This window comes from Halichoeres trimaculatus, unplaced genomic scaffold (assembly GCF_033239565.1).
Source record: "Halichoeres trimaculatus isolate MK-OKI-2021-1 unplaced genomic scaffold, fHalTri1.1 fHalTri1_scaffold_15, whole genome shotgun sequence".
Classification (NCBI taxonomy): Eukaryota; Metazoa; Chordata; class Actinopteri; order Labriformes; family Labridae; genus Halichoeres; species Halichoeres trimaculatus.
The window spans coordinates 29,416,000-29,431,572 of NW_027437193.1; the positions used below are offsets into that span (position 1 = coordinate 29,416,000).

At 39.7% G+C, this 15,573-nt stretch overlaps 3 protein-coding genes across 8 annotated transcripts; 2 read left to right on the forward strand and 1 right to left on the reverse strand.

Annotated features, from left to right (window-relative positions):
• The first annotated feature begins 3,376 nt into the window (after window positions 1-3,376).
• On the forward strand, window positions 3,377-7,701 carry parla (presenilin associated, rhomboid-like a). 2 transcript variants are annotated; one of them, XM_074689295.1, is made up of 10 exons: window positions 3,377-3,529; window positions 3,928-4,114; window positions 4,209-4,313; window positions 4,389-4,521; window positions 4,635-4,730; window positions 4,876-5,025; window positions 5,136-5,206; window positions 5,299-5,400; window positions 5,698-5,795; window positions 7,106-7,701. In XM_074689295.1, exons 1-10 carry the CDS (start codon window positions 3,450-3,452, stop codon window positions 7,251-7,253), a joined length of 1,170 nt encoding a protein of 389 aa, XP_074545396.1. In that variant the 5' UTR covers window positions 3,377-3,449; the 3' UTR covers window positions 7,254-7,701. The 2 variants fall into 2 exon arrangements, 1 of the variants encoding a protein (XP_074545396.1); XR_012599650.1 differs by lacking the exon at window positions 7,106-7,701 and having other exon boundaries at window positions 5,299-5,608.
• Window positions 7,702-8,196: 495 nt separating this feature from the next.
• extl2 (exostosin-like glycosyltransferase 2) lies at window positions 8,197-11,064 on the reverse strand. Of its 4 annotated transcripts, XM_074689297.1 has the most exons (7): window positions 10,986-11,063; window positions 10,788-10,859; window positions 9,916-10,364; window positions 9,700-9,770; window positions 9,480-9,595; window positions 8,901-9,355; window positions 8,197-8,737 (listed from the first exon to the last, which is right to left on the reverse strand). In XM_074689297.1, exons 1-6 carry the CDS (start codon window positions 10,997-10,999, stop codon window positions 8,950-8,952), a joined length of 1,128 nt encoding a protein of 375 aa, XP_074545398.1. In that variant the 5' UTR covers window positions 11,000-11,063; the 3' UTR covers window positions 8,197-8,737; window positions 8,901-8,949. The 4 variants fall into 4 exon arrangements, with proteins under 4 accessions (XP_074545398.1, XP_074545397.1, XP_074545400.1 ...); XM_074689296.1 differs by having other exon boundaries at window positions 8,197-9,355; XM_074689299.1 differs by having other exon boundaries at window positions 8,197-9,355; window positions 10,960-11,033.
• LOC141804704 (putative oxidoreductase ZK1290.5) lies at window positions 10,309-13,331 on the forward strand. Of its 2 annotated transcripts, none has more exons than XM_074689301.1 (8): window positions 10,309-10,378; window positions 11,348-11,435; window positions 11,857-12,105; window positions 12,214-12,315; window positions 12,412-12,503; window positions 12,741-12,923; window positions 13,004-13,063; window positions 13,224-13,331. In XM_074689301.1, exons 2-8 carry the CDS (start codon window positions 11,360-11,362, stop codon window positions 13,317-13,319), a joined length of 858 nt encoding a protein of 285 aa, XP_074545402.1. In that variant the 5' UTR covers window positions 10,309-10,378; window positions 11,348-11,359; the 3' UTR covers window positions 13,320-13,331. The 2 variants fall into 2 exon arrangements, with proteins under 2 accessions (XP_074545402.1, XP_074545401.1); XM_074689300.1 differs by lacking the exon at window positions 10,309-10,378 and adding an exon at window positions 11,108-11,186.
• The last annotated feature ends 2,242 nt before the right edge of the window (window positions 13,332-15,573 follow it).

A 15,573-nucleotide genomic window follows, 5' to 3' on the forward strand; every position in this document is an offset into this window, starting at 1 on the left:
TGCTCAGCCCTTTGGTGTTTGTGAGTGCTTCTGAGTCAGGTGGAGTGAGGGCTCAGGTAAAGGAAGAGGGAGGGGTCGGGCTCAGTGTGTGTGTGTGTGTGTGTGTGTGTGTGTGTGTGTGTGTGTGTGTCTTGATGCAGGAGTACAGTAAATGTTTTTGTCAGGGGCTGTACTTTCAGTTTTGTGCTGAAACAGAGTAAACAGAACAGCACTTTAATTCCTCCCCCTTTACTCTTCACATTTTTACTGATCCTCATGCAGACCAACTCCAAACGTTCCCATTTTATAGAACTAACCCTCTTATAATGTTATTCTAATTGATATCAAGTCATTACGCCGATATTAAGCATGATCACTGCTATTTTTCTATTCCAAACCCTTGCAATGCATGTTGGTACATTTCAATAGGCTAGACCACAAATTACTAAAATCTCACCACTGTATGAACAAAATTCCAACAAACACAAATCTTTACCTCTTAGCAATTTGAATCATGCAAGCTGATGTGCTTTTTCATGTTTTCTTTTCAATTTTTCACATTTTTCTGCTTTATTCCACAAATATTTTCCATTCATACCCCACAGTGATAAAACCTGTTCTCACACACCTTCTGACCACACTCACTGCCATGTAGTGTTACCGTAAGCAAAGGCCGATGATATTTTGCTGAGATACATACATTTTTAATGAATGTATCACAGATCAATAGTCGTGTCCCAAGTACCCGACTTGTTATTGTGCCTGTTATTTGATTAGACTGCAGTAAAATAAGAAAACACAGTGTGTGTTCAGAAAACATGCAGAATAGTGTGTTTACAGTGTGCAGGCTGTTTGTGTGTAAGGGGTTGGTTCAAAAAGCTTTTAAGAACTCGTGGGTTGCAGTGTTGTGTACTCAAATCAATGTGAAGAACAAAGGCAGAAATGTTAACAAAAGTACAGAATGCAGTTCTGTCTTTCTAATTGAAAGTTAACATCACAACTGTCCGATTATCACAAGAATATTTAAATCGCCAGGTCTTACAATCCATTCAGGAGAAAGCAGAAAAGGAGTTAACAGTGTTGCATAAACTCTCTAGTCAATTGATCGTGTATCAGAAGGTCTCTGTCAGCACTCTGATGGGACGCTATGATAACAGCTAGAGTTTCATCTGGTGGTATAAAAAGACCAAGCTGCTGGTATAAGATGTTTCTATCCTTTGGGCTGAAATAGAAGCCTATAGGCCGGATGATGTCCAGCACCATGCGTCTGCTCATTGATCCAGATCAGGGCACAAATACAGGAACCAGACACCAGGGTTACTTTATTATTAACTCTGTGAGACATAGCTGTAGTTAGAAAAATGATAACTGTCCTTTGATAATAACATGTTCTGATTATGGGCATCACTTCCTGTCATGTGACCAAAACCTTGCTACCCTACTGCCGATACAGGCGAATCCAGACTGGCGTCAGTTCACAGCAGATCGATGAGAGGACCTGAAAGAGGACACCTCTGCTGCATTGATCAGAAAGGAGCCTATAGTCCTCTACAGCCAAACAGAGCTGAATGTGTGTGTGTGTGTGTGTGTGTGTGTGTGTGTGTGTGTGTGTGTGTGTGTGTGTGTGTGTGTGTGTGTGTGTGTGTGTGTGTGTGTGTGTGTGTGTGTGTAAATCTGCTGCAGCATTGTAGCATTGTAGGTGGCTTTTTTACCCAAATCTAACAGCGTCTCTCCTCTCCTGCTGCCTCTTAAATATTTATGATTCCTTTACGCCAGTCGCCTCCTTCTTCCTGTATTACTATGTGGCCTCCCCACCTCAATCCGCCCTGTGCTCACTCTTATCACTGTCACCCCCTCCTCTGCTCTCTTCATCCCTCCTCTTTCTCCTCTCCCACATCTCCCCTTCCTCCCCTGCCCCAGACCGGCACCCATAGGATATCATCTAACTTGGCAATGTGTCCTTGGATCCTTACTGTGGCAAAGGCATATTGCTGTCCTTTCTTTGTGCTCTGAAACCTCTACAACCCCCATTTATTATGTAATTTTCTTGCAGAAGTGTGAGGTTGCATCAAAAAGTCCCATGGGATGCATTGTCTGCCACAGTTAAGATTAATTACCCTCCCACTCCTAAACAACTTTTATTATTTCCAGCTCTTTTACAGCGTTTTTCAGTGCAGTACTGGTCTAAGATTAAGTATCCCAGTATGTCCAGTGCAGATGCTTCATTGGAGGTGAGCCCTAGTTACTCTGCAGACACTGCAGTGCAGCCTTCTCCCCGTAAATTCTACCTTCCTCACCTATTTCTGGAGTCTCTGGCAAGCATGGGACAAGTGTGTGGAACTTGTCCAGATGCCAATAGCAACACTGAGGGCCATCAATACTGTTTAGTTACTGACCAAGTCTCCTCCGCTTTTCCTTTCTACAAGTGTGCTTGTGGAGTATCTGATTACATTAAAAGCACATAAAATTTTTAATATTAGTATTACTTATTCATAAACTGACAGGGCTTTCACGATCTGCCTTATTTTTCTCTGTTCTTAAGCTTGAAGATTTATTTTAATCTGTGGATTTTCCTTTTTGAAGTCAGTTTTCAATGAAAAAGTTCTGAGCAAGTTTAAAACTGGGCTTTTAATTTTTCAAAATGTTTACCAAAAAAATGTTTGTTTTTAGATTTCACAACATCCTGCTTATTTGTTGATATAAAAGAAATGTTTTCATTGTCATTATTTCATATCATTGTTAAGGCATTACCGCAAAGTTAAAATGTTGTCTTCTGAAATGTGACATCCCATGGGTGTAAATCTTTCATAGGAAGTGTGTTAAAAGAATTCATTGGCCACAGTTAATATAAAAACTTTGGTTTGCAATACTCTTAACTGTAACATATGTTCTTCCTCTCTTTCCAGTGTTATAACTGTGTTGCCTGAACCTCTTGTATTCGTCCAATCAATTGTCTAAACTGCCACCAGGGGGAAGTAAAGTGTTGAAGTGCACAGTGAACGACAAATAAATTAATTTTAAAAAAATGTTCTAAAAAGTACAGAATATTTATACAGGGATGATATTTCACAGTCAAGTATATTTGTAGAAAATCAGTAAAAAGTTTTGGGGTTTGTGGTATAATTAATCCAGCTTCATTATAGTTAATGTGGGTACAAATTGTTTGTATAGAGCTAACTGCCATTTACTTGCATATACCCCACACTAAAAAATATTTATACGTATGAATACTTTTTTTTTTTTAAGTTTTGTCTCTCATTTTTCCAACAGAAAACAAAAGATGGCGATAGAACTGTATGTGTAGAGCTTTTTAACAGCTTCCCAACTTCCGTTTCCCAAGTAGTCGTCTCAAAACAAGCGCTCTTTTCAGGCACTCAGAAGACGGAGCTTCTAGATAAGTCCTTGAACGCACCTCCAGTTCTTTCTGGTTCAGCAGTGGGCGGGGCTTCACACAGGAGGTCATCACAAACATGGCGTGGAGAGGATGTGTAATGAAATGGGCCAAAACAGAGTTCATTACAGCCACAAACATTTCTTCACGAACCTCCAGGTGAGAAAATGTGTAACAGCTTGGGTCGCAAGTCTGTGAAGTGGAATTTCAGTGAGTGGACGCGTGTTTTCCTCACGACGAGCAGTGTGTGGTTACCTAACTGTCATTGTATAGAAATCAGCGGGGCTCGACACAGCTGTGTTTTGTGCAGCTTTCAGTTAAAATCATTAAGACAACGTGGTACGTTATTCCTATATTCACTGTGGTTGTTGAAAGAAGCTGTTTGATTCGCCTTACATGACTCAATGTCACGCCCCTCCCACTTGTTATTGTTACGTACGCTGGTTTCTCACTGGTCTACAGTACAGGTGTGTGAGACCATGACATTTTTTTTTCAGCCTGTAAGTCAAGTTTTAATACTTCCTGCTGTATCTGTTGACCCTCTTTGATCTTTGCAGACTAAACCCCCACAAACAACAAAGTTGTGGTTTTCGCAGAGAAGCCAAAAGACCAGAAACAAAGAAAGCAAATGTCCCTCAAGAAACAAAGGCTTCACCTTCTGAGACAGGTGCACCTGGTCCCCCGCCTCCTCCTCCAAGAGTCCCCAGGCCCAGACTGTTCAAACCTCTGATGTTTACAGTTGGGGTAGGTCTTCCAATATTTCTAATAAAGCTAGAGAAAAGGTGCATGCTGGGACATTTGGGAGGTGTCTGTGGGTTGTCGTCTGACTCCATGTTAGTTTACAGGCTGTTCCTTTGGCGCAGCGGCCATCCTGCAATATGAGACCCTGAAGTCCCGAGTTCAGTCAGCAAAAGAAGAAGAGGGGTCAGACGAGTTATTACAGGTGAAGTTTTTGAATGTCGTGTCTCCTCCACTGCTGACAGCTCTCTGAACGATGTAACTCAAAATGTCTCACCAGGGCTCCCAGAACATGGCATACTGGCACGAGTGGTGGAACCAGCTGTCCAACTTCCAGCGACAGCTCATCCTCTTGATGTCCACAGTGGATGACTTCTGGAGCAGCCTTTCAGAGGGACAGAGGACAGTCACAGGTGAATTGTTCTGTTGGAAAGACTTATATTGTCCTTGTTAGACAGTTGTGCATGTGTTCAAATGAACTCTTTATTCCTTCGTAGTCAGGAGCTGTCCTACTTACTGTTTCCAGGTATCATCGCTTTAAATGCTGCAGTTCTGTGTTGCTGGCGGATTCCATCAATGCAAAGAAGCATGATTAAGTACTTCACGTCCAACCCAGCCTCCAGTAAGAAGACCTGTTCTACATTTTTTTAAAGCTAAATAAATAATACATAGCACTTACCCAAGGACAGTGAGGGCCAACATTTTTTTGCAAATGTAGCAACTTGAAGCTGACTCACCTTGCCTCCGTTTTTTCTTTCCTCGACAAGAAACTCGCTGCCTTCCCATGGTGTTGTCTTCCTTCAGCCACTACTCCATCATCCACATGGCTGCCAACATGTATGTCCTGTGGACATTCTCCTCAGGGATCGTTTCTCTTCTAGGGAGGGAGCAGTTTCTTGCAGTCTACATGTCTGCTGGTTAGTCAGTTTAAAGACTGGACTGTGGTCTCTCTACATGCAGTTGAATTTAAGTGAAGTTTATGCACAGATATAATTTACAATCAACTTAAATCAATGTGTATTTTCAGGTGTGATTTCCACTATGGTTAGCTACGTGTGCAAAACAGCCACTGGACGTCTGTATCCATCATTAGGAGCGGTAAGATCACTACTTAAATCTTCATTTAGTTCAATAAAAAAGAAAGTACAACCATGCTAATCTTTTGACTTGTCTTTTTGTGTGACCCACAGTCAGGTGCTGTCATGGCGGTACTGGCTGCAGTCTGCGTGAAGGTGCCAGAGGCCAAACTAGGCATTATCTTTCTCCCCATGGTCACTTTCACAGCAGGAAATGTGAGTGATGCACAGTCTGTGTGTACATGAGGTTGGTGTTAGCATGGTTTATCTTGTTTTATAGGGACAAACCTCTAAAGTGAACCCAGTCTGATAAATGACACATAAAATAGTATTGACACCCAGGTGTTGTGTTCTTGCTGCAGGCAGGTGATGTAAATCAGTGCATGAACAAAACGGACTGAGTCCATTGTGTGTGAGTGAATGTGTAAGTATGCATGAAAGAATGTATGGTAGAGAGGCAGTTGTTGAAGACTAAGTGAAGGACATTGTGTGTAACTTCTTATCTGTCTTTAGGCTTTGAAGGCGCTTATTGCCATAGATACAGCAGGGCTTATTCTGGGATGGCGGCTGTTGGATCACGCAGCTCACCTTGGAGGAGCTCTCTTTGGAATGTGAGTGACTGGCATTGAACATGGAGGAGAATAATGCTGCGTATCAATGTGGAGATTGAACATAGGGTTTGAAGACTTCAATTACAAGAAAAGTTGTGAAAGATTAATTATTAGTTTTGGATTTGAGGATCATACTATATAATTTAACCATAAGAAACAGAAAAGAAAAATCCTAAGAACTTTAATGTTATGTTACTTAAGTGTATTCTGTTTGTACATTTACTTTTATGTGTATTGAAACTACTTTTCAACAAAACTTTTAATCCTTGATAACACAGTGGATGGATGGATGATTAGAAAACATGGTTTGTCCAGCAGAGGGCGCCCCACATCCAGTTTTCAAAATTACAGTACATGATCCAGTGTTTGGTCCTAGTCTTTAGTGAATGGGCTCTTGAACACATTTCTTTGGAAATATAAAACACCACCAGCTAATAGCTAATTACACCCGCCAAGGAGGTAATGTTTTTAGGGGAGTTGGTCTGTTAGTTTGTCTGTAAACAACCTAACTCAAAAAGTAACAAACAGATCTTGATGAAAATTTCAGGAAATGTTCAAAAAGGGATAAGGAAGAGGTGATTTAATTTTGGAGGTGATCCGGATCACCATCTGGATCCAGGACTTTTTTAAAGGATTCTTTATCATTGTGAGATAGGGCCTTTTTCACCATATGTGTATATAACTCCACCATAAATGGTCAGATTGCTTTGCAAAACAATACAAGACAAGGTCACCATCATTTCTGACAGATGCTAAAGGACAGTCCAGATCCTCACTATATTCTGGATACTAAGATCAAGAATATGAAATATATGTAACTTAAAAAAAAGTACTGGGTAATCATGATTTCAACACTGTCAGGTAACTGAAAGGGAGTATAACATTAAAGTAAAGATAAAGATAAAATATACTTTATTCATCCCCGAAGGGAAATTCATGTAGTTTGGACTCATCTTCCGATTAAAGAATTATACACTCTGATGGCTGCAGGGAGGAATGATCTTCTATATTGTTAAGTTATTATGTTATTGTTTCTATGTTGTTACTTCTATGTTATTAAGTAGGACTTAAGTGTTGCGTGACACAATATGCTTGGCGGAGGTCTGCGCTCTCTGAGTGCTTTTCCAGTCTAATAATGAAATAAATTTTCTAGTTTCAACCTGTGACAGTGTGTTAAATATTTTAAATGAACACTCTTAGCCTGTAAGACTTTTGTAGAAGATGAAGTATCAACACAAGCTTAAGTTTAGCTTGGCAGACTTGTCCTGCATTTGGTACCTTCATTATTTTTCTTCTATCTTGTCCTACAGATGGTACGTGGCCTATGGTCACAAACTGATATGGAGGAAGAGGGAGCCTCTTGTGAAGCTGTGGCATGACATGCGTTCTCCAGGAACCGGTGGATCCAGACCAGGAGGCGGACCAGGAGTCAGCGGTGCTGGACCAGGACCACGATGAGACTCCTACATGGTCTCTGTGACCCTTTAATAAAGAACTTAAAGCCCACAGTTATGTCAGGATATGCAAGGACATTTTAATCACCAGTTTGGTTTTTATTTTTGAATAAATATTTTTTCATCGAGAGCATAATACGCATACGCTACTTTGTTGGTGTGCGGGGAAATTAAACTAAAATCAATCTCACCTTGTATTGAAATCCAGATGTTTACTGTGTACACTGTCACTACAAGGACCTCTATGTTAAGAGATGTAATCTCATCACTCTCCTACCTCTGAGGACACTCACTCACCTACAGTCCTCTTGTTGGGTTTTCCTGTTTTTATTTTCTAAAGCAGCTGCTGAAGCTTGGGCAGAAAAAAAGTTCTGTGTGCTGATCCAATTCAGTGATCTCTGAATTCAGAGCAGTGTACAGTCCTGAGGACTGGTTTCATGTTACTATTAAAGCTGGAGTTTTACCAGTGAGTGTTAAGTGTGTGTTTCTCCATGTTTATATTCACAGTTTGCCTTGTTAGTATAAACAGGTGGGAACTCCTTTAAAATACTGTAAGGGTGATTTTGGTCAACACTTGCTTGAGAGTATTGCAAACAGAATGGGTCCACCTCAAAGAGATAAAACTGACTCTTAAGACAGGTCATTTTAAACTATAGTGACATAAACTTAGAACAAATGCTGTGAAAGAAGTTTACTGATTAATAGATGTGTCAGAAATATAGTTTTGGAACCACAAGACAACAAAAGCTGGTACTTGTGCAAATATTTGAGGAAAGAACACCATTCTCCTGGATTCAACCCCGATACTTAATTCTTATGTCAGTAAATCTCAAAATATTGACCTCATCTCATTTCTTTTTATTCTCTTTTAATCAAATATAGCAATGAATTCATCTGCACATCATGCTAAGAGAAAACAACGTACTTCCTTTATTATTCAGCAGATAGACATGACACAGTTCTACAAATAAGCACTTTTTAAAAATATTCTCTACATGTGTTAAATATAAAGATTGTCAAGTAAGATGTCAAAACACAGACAACAGTTTATTATAGTACCACACTTTGATAAGGGTTATTTTTGGCACACAAATTAAGATTACTTGTGCATTAATTTTTTAAAAATTTGTAGTTATGCAAATATTTCAATCAAAATTTTAAAGCCTTTTAGTTAGAAGTGAAGGAAAAACTGAATTTCACCGACCCACACGTTTAGTGTTTCGACTCACATTCCCAAGACAAGGAAAGCACCCCAAGCATACTTAAGGCTGATTTACTGTTATACAATAACTGCACTTTAATCCACTGAGAGTTGTAAACCATGACAGTTGAAGTAGCTTTGGTAACAAAAGACAGTTCACCTTTTCAAATATGGACGTTTCATCAGACTGGACCATGTGTTAAAAAGTCTTTTAACAATCCAATCCATGCTGTCGTCTAGTGAAGGAAAGTTCATGATAGTCCTGCCGATTCCACTCTGAAACAGTCCTGTGCCATGAAATAAAAAAGAGAAAGAAGAAAAGACTGTTGAATGGTAAGCACCAGGAAAAATGTCAATCATACTTCTGGAGGCTATTTTGACATTGAAATTTTATGTTTTAATCCTGTGAACATGAGGTTATAGCCAATGACTGATTTATCAGATTGCAACCTGAGTACATCCAATTCTAATCCCAAAAAGACATGAGTGTGGCAGCTCCTCAGATTCGACTCTTGTGATTGGCATAGCTTGGAAAGCCAAACTGAGACACCATCAGGTTGGAAAAACAGAGAGGCATGGAGCCATAGATTTGCGTCAGTCTGTTCAGACAGTAGGATCTCTGAAGGAGGTGTTCAGGGCGATGCCACATGCCCTGGTATCCACTGTTGGCCTCCTTCTCCAAGTTACGGAGGTCCACGGGCTTGACAAAGACCCCAGAGGGTTTGTTGAAGCTGCCTGAGGACTTTGACCGCTTTCTTAAATGTAATGCTACCGCAAAGTTCATGGCAATGTCGTCGCAATTTTGTGTTTCATCCACCAGTGCATGCACTGCTTGAGGTTGTTCCTGGAAGAGCTGCAGGTAGCGCCGGTGGAAGAAGGCTGCACCAATCAAAACCATGGAGTATCTGTGCAGAGTGGATTGATAAAAAAATGATTTTAAAAATGCACTTTTAATTAATGTTTAACTAATCCACACAAACACAAAATGTTGAGTATGAGATGATTTTTGTTACAAAATACTCAACTTACTTGTCACCTCCACCCTTTTCAGGGTCCTGCAGTTCAAAGCTTCCATAACTGTACACCCCACCCGGTGTTGAGACGTGTTTCCGTGGGACAAATCCTACAATCTGGTCTGGAAATTGCTGGAGACAGATATAAACAAAGAAATAGCCTTTTATGTTGTGACTTCCTATGTCAATCAATTCCTATGACGTATAAATAATTTCTTTTCAGTCCCTGTAGTTACCTTCCAGACTGAGAAGGCAAAACTGATGTCAGGAACACTGACCAGGGTGTCATCATCCAGCATCAGAACGACTGAGAATAAAAGCAAATGTTAAACTTATCATTACTATTATAATATTTCTAAAAATATATTTGGAAATTATGACACCTATTGATCTGGATACTTTTGATTATAAATTAATTATCAGGCAGGTCATAAGCTGATAGATAAACTGACCATCAGTATCAAGCTCAGGGAATGGTTGTAGTCTGTTGCGCATCTTATTGCTCATCTGCTCCTTGAAAACCACAGGGACTGGATGAGGTCCCAGAGAGTCCCATAACTTCATTGGTGTCTGCTCCCCAATGTTGTTCCAGACGATGATGATCTGTTGAAGATGGGGCACTGCCTGGTAATGGTTCAGGAGTTTGAGCAAAACATCAGTGCGGTTGTAAGTCTGGATGATGATAGTAAATCTCTGCTCCTCCTCTGTGTGGACATCATGGTGAATTCCTGCAGGTTTCTCTTTCTGAGATGCTGCTCGGCGTAACACTCCTAGGACACCCAGGCCACCTGGGTCCTCAGGAGGGGGGAGCAGAGCTGTCAGGGCTGCACCGACCAGGAGTAGCAGCAGGAACGGCCAAATCAAGCGGGTTCTCCTGGGTAACCTGCAGCAACGGGGTGACCTGCAACAGAAGAGGTAAACACATATGCAGGACATTAAAAATGAACTGTTTTGCCAGTCAAGATATTCTTACGGTCACAAAAAACAGATTTGAGAAAGGCTTTGAGTCATGCGTTTGATGGTCATAGCCCTAAGTTTACTGAACGCTGCGGGTCAATCAACAGCAAATGGCATTCACAAAAAAAAAAAACTTTGGCTGCGAGGGGGGAATGCCGCTCCTCGCCAACATTTACACATAGTTTCAGAATTTGAAAAAAAAAATAGACAGAAAAGTTATCCAGATTTATCCAGCATTGACATCCCTGCAAATAAAAAAAGAATATGGTAAAATAGAATAAAAAGTTGTATTACAATGCTAACATTGCGTTAGAACAACTAGTTTGACTCCACTACGGTTTCATTCTGTTCGTCAACTCAGACTTACCTCATTTTTATGGCACTACAAACAAAACTATCGCAACATGGGCGCCATGTTTGCTGAGTATATCCAAAGAACCTATGGAGAAAGAGTTCCCAGCAAAGCCACAGACAGCTCGTGAACTGCGGATACTAGTCACAGCCATCGACCGTATTTACCCTAAATAAACTTTTCTAACCTGTGAATAACTATTCAGTGATTTACCCAATTTCTTGCATTATGGTGTCCGTTTATCGATTCTTTGGCTTATTTCATTCCCCTTTAAAACAAGCGCCATCTTGGTTGGCGTTCGCGTGCCGTGTTACAGTACCCGTCATTGGAAGCGACTCTTGGCTTGACCCAGACATGCTATAGCCGTTGGGTTGGAGAAACCAAACCAAACGTTCTGGTAGTTTTTGTGAATCAGTAAGTCCTTACAAGTCAAAGTACATACTACGTACAGCACACTCCGAGTGTGCATGGTTTGTTGTTCTTATTATTTGGAAGTGTTAGTGTTTTATACCAGACCGGGCTGGAAACAGAAGTTCTGCTAACAGTAAAACAAACACTTTTTTTTCCTCATTCAGACTGCATAGAGGATGGCTTTTGCTAAAGTCCTGCAGCGTCCTGCCGTCGCACTCTCCAATGGTCTTCAGATTCCAGTACTTGGATTAGGTGAGTGTGATTAGACCAGACAGTCTCTGGATTGGACGTTTTAACACTTGTGCAAGCATAGCAAAAGTGCATACAAGTGTCAGCCAGAGACTGTGGTGTCAAACTTTAAATTGTAAGTGCAAGATTTTATTTTATTTTTCTTAATTTTTAATATTGTAAACATGTTTTTAATAGTCAATTTGATTTGTTAAAGACACCGGCAATAATTCTTTATTTAATTGTTTTATTTCTTGATGAAATAACATCTCATCATGGCTTAGCATTTTTTCACCCCTTTTCCTCTTTTATACTGCCAGAAATAGGCTCCTAGGGTAAAAAGGAAAAAAAACGAATTTAAATTTAAGTCTGTATTAAATGTGATAATTTAAAATAAATGGTTCTGGGTCTGATGTAGAATGACCATATCTCCTCTCTGTACCAGGTACATCCCATGATGGCGGATTCTCCCATGATGCTGTTGTGTATGCTCTCACTGAGTGCGGCATGCGGCATATTGACACAGCAAAGCGCTACGGCTGTGAGGAGAAACTGGGTAAAGCTATTAGAGAAAGTGGGATACCAAGAAGTGATCTTTGGCTCACCAACAAACTGTGGCCTGGGGACTACGGATACAAAGCTGCTCGGAAGGCCTGCGTGGAGTCCTGCTCACGTGTGGGGGTGGAATACTTTGGTAGGGGCAAAAAATCAGTTCAAGAATCTGTGATAGAAACATGTTTTCTGGGTTTCACTTCATAGACTTTCATTCACCCATCATTCATCTGACATTCTTTTTTTTAAGACCTGTACATGATGCACTGGCCAGAGGCGCTGAACCCAGGCTGCTCCAACAGGGAGGTGAGAGCTGAAACCTGGAGGGCTTTGGAGGAACTTTATAAAGAAGGTACAAACTTAGAAACTCATGTCAGAATACAGCTGGAAAAAGACTAAAATATCATTTTAATATAGAATTGAGTAAAGAATTTTTTCGTCGGTATAGGAGTTTGTCGAGCTATTGGAGTGAGCAACTTTCTAGTCCGCCACCTTGAACAGTTAAAGGAAGACTGTAGTGTGGTGCCACATGTAAACCAGGTACATTGTTATACTTTAAAAAATATTTATACATATTTGTTCATTTATATGTTTGTTTAAGTTGGTGGTAAATGATAAAATTGATATTTTGCCTCTGAAGTTCTCCAAAAATAGTGTCATTATTTCATTTCATAAGTTCCTTTTTCCAGATTTTACACATAATTCTTTTTTATTGTTTTTCCTACATGTACAGTAACTTCTTCATGATTTATCTTTAAAAACAAACTGTCCCCTCAGGTGGAGTATCATCCGTTTCAGCAGCCCAATGAGCTGATAAATTACTGTCGTCAGGAGGGGATTGTGTTTGAAGGCTACAGTCCTCTAGCAAAGGGTCAAGTCCTCAGAGACCCGACTGTTCTTCAGATAGCAGAGAAACACAAGCGGACGCCTGCTCAGATCTGCATCCGCTGGAGTATCCAGGTTGTCACATCGTTCTGATCTTTTAATGCCCCAAAGTTAACATTTTAAGCATGTAATAATTGATCTTTTCTTTTTTTTAGAATGGAGTTGTGACAATACCAAAATCTGTCAAAAAGGAGAGGATACTGGAAAACTGTCAAGTGAGTATGAATGCCGTCCAAAGAAACTTACATAACAGGATGAAATAAGTTAAATATTGCCAAACATCAACCAACAAAACACAACATGACGTATAAAGTGATTTAATTTCACCTTTGACCTCTTCCTTCTCTTCCTCTCCCCTCCCCTCACATGCTTCAGGTGTTTGATTTCCAGCTGGATGATTCAGACATGGCCGCTCTGGGAGGACTGCATGATGGGAGGCATGTGACCTGGGATCCAACAAATCTGGAGTAACAATAGTTAGATGAGATTTGTTGAGACTTCATTGTTTTTGCACAGCTGCCACATTTCTAGTTTGCAATGTTGAATCAGAATTGTGAAACAAAGAAGGGAGGGCAGATTGGCGAATACACTAAAAGCCAGTTAAGGAATGTAAATATATGATACAAAGATTGACCTGTAGGTGTGAGAGTGTGGGTTAATGGTTGTCTGTCTACATGTCAGCCCTGTGATAAGCTAAAGAGCTGTCTAGGGGGTTGCACCCCAGAATGAGACAAGCCTTTTTTATTTTGATTTCAGAAAACCACAAGATGTTGAAGTCTACACTTGCAATTATTGAAAATCATATTTTCAGAATACTTGATAAAGCACATGTTGATTTCAGCACCCTTGGTAGACACTACCTGAGTATGTTGTATTTTTTTCTCCTTCTTCCTTATCTCCCCAAGCAACTCCCCAGCAAATTACAGAACATCACTTGACCATACAACACTATTATCTCTGACATCAGTATGATAAACAAATCAAAAACAAAAATTAGAGTTATTATCAAATTATTATATATCTACGGATTTATACATCCATACCCACACATATTTACACATTCACACTTAAACACGTGTTTTTATCTTCACTCATGCACGCTCAACACCCCTCATACATATGTTTATATATCCATGTATTTATACCTAAACATTGTGACATGTAGATACACATACTCATATAATACACACAAAAAAGTAGAAAAAAGAAAAAATTGAAAGAATAATATTATCACATACACAATTGTAAACATACAAACCATACACACACAACCAATTCAGAGCTCATTTTTTTCTTCAAATAACTTGTAATAAGACAATTTTCAGGACTGGTCAGGTGAATGTGGCTCATATTAAAACTAAAACGACATTTTCCACTAAAAAGAAGAAAAACACACCTGATAGGATTTCAGTTTTTTTCAGTGCAACCTCGTTTGAGTGATTATCAGACACATCTGAAGGGACTACAAGAGAGCAGAACTTGTATTTAAACAACGTTACAAGTAGTTGTGTGTTGTAGAGTACTGGGATGGCTGTTTCAATTTCAGGAGAGTCTGCTGCCTAAATTTACCTTTAAAACAAACATCTGCTCTCCTGAGCTTCTCCACTTGAAACCTTTTTATTTTTCCAAATTGGTTTCTTATCAACTGTCAGTTTAAAAATAAGGCTGATGCCGACATGCCTCAAAATGCTGATAACCGGCTTGGTCAGTAACCAGTCTACACCTAATTATATGTTTACAATAATAAACTTCTTTAAGTATTTGAAGAATTCAAAATTTTCTACTTTCAAATGAGGTTACTCTTCACCTCAGGATGAGAATTTTTGAGAGTACCTAAAGAAAACATTTTTTTTTTTATCATTTTGCAATCATATCTGAAACAGTTGCAGCTGTGAATAATCAGATGGACCAGACATTGGTATTAACTCAAATAATCCACACATGAAAAGAGATCTCGACATTCAAGTCCATAAATAATGATTATGTGGAATTAAGTACGATAACATAGGAAAAAAGTATTGGTCACACCATGGAAAGGCTGTATACTATGGCAAGGAAATGCACCATACCACCTGAAATCTGTCAGTAATTATTACTAGAACTTCCAATTAGTGCAAACCAACGTCAGCTGGGCTAGAGCAAATTGATGGTTTTATAAAAAAGGTTTTTTTTTCACCAAGCAGTTAAATACGACACATCTCATGATGGGTAAAGGCACAGTGCTCTCTGAAGACATTCACAACCTGATTGTTGCTCAGCATCAGAATGGAACTGGTTACAGACTTAAATCAAAGCACCTGAATATTCCATCTATTCCACCACCTTACCATCAACAGGCCATGCACAGGAGCTCCTTGCAAGATTTCTGACCAAGGAGTCAGAAAGATAGTCAGAAGAGTACTCAACAAGCCAAGGACCACCCTGAAAGTGCTTCAGAAAGACTTGGAGGCAGCAGGTACAATTGTTACAGAGAAAACAATAGGCAGTGCACTTCACAGCCATGGCCTCTATGGACGCTCAGCCCGGGAGACTCTTCATGTGTGGATCATTTGAGTTAATACCAATGTTTGGTAGAAATTTTGTTTGAATTGCATCTGTGGAAATAAATGTGATAAGAAAAAAGTTGACGCGTTCAATACTTATTTTTACATCTCATTATTACATCAAACTTAATAGCTTTTCAGTCGTAGAAACTCTTTGAATGATAATAATGACACAAACATTC

Coding starts and splice junctions, on each gene's coding strand:
- extl2 (XM_074689297.1), bottom strand. Junction 9,771..9,915: donor CCCTGAGCTTGATACTGATG/GTCAGTTTATCT, acceptor TTTTATTCTCAG/TCGTTCTGATGCTGGATGAT. Junction 9,596..9,699: donor TTGCCTTCTCAGTCTGGAAG/GTAACTACAGGG, acceptor ATCTGTCTCCAG/CAATTTCCAGACCAGATTGT.
- parla (XM_074689295.1), top strand. CDS start 3,450: ATGGCGTGGAGAGGATGTGTAATGAAATGGGCCAAAACAGAGTTCATT. Junction 4,522..4,634: donor GGGACAGAGGACAGTCACAG/GTGAATTGTTCT, acceptor TACTGTTTCCAG/GTATCATCGCTTTAAATGCT. Junction 5,401..5,697: donor TCACTTTCACAGCAGGAAAT/GTGAGTGATGCA, acceptor ATCTGTCTTTAG/GCTTTGAAGGCGCTTATTGC.
- LOC141804704 (XM_074689301.1), top strand. CDS start 11,360: ATGGCTTTTGCTAAAGTCCTGCAGCGTCCTGCCGTCGCACTCTCCAAT. Junction 12,106..12,213: donor TGTGGGGGTGGAATACTTTG/GTAGGGGCAAAA, acceptor CTTTTTTTTAAG/ACCTGTACATGATGCACTGG. Junction 13,064..13,223: donor GGATACTGGAAAACTGTCAA/GTGAGTATGAAT, acceptor CACATGCTTCAG/GTGTTTGATTTCCAGCTGGA.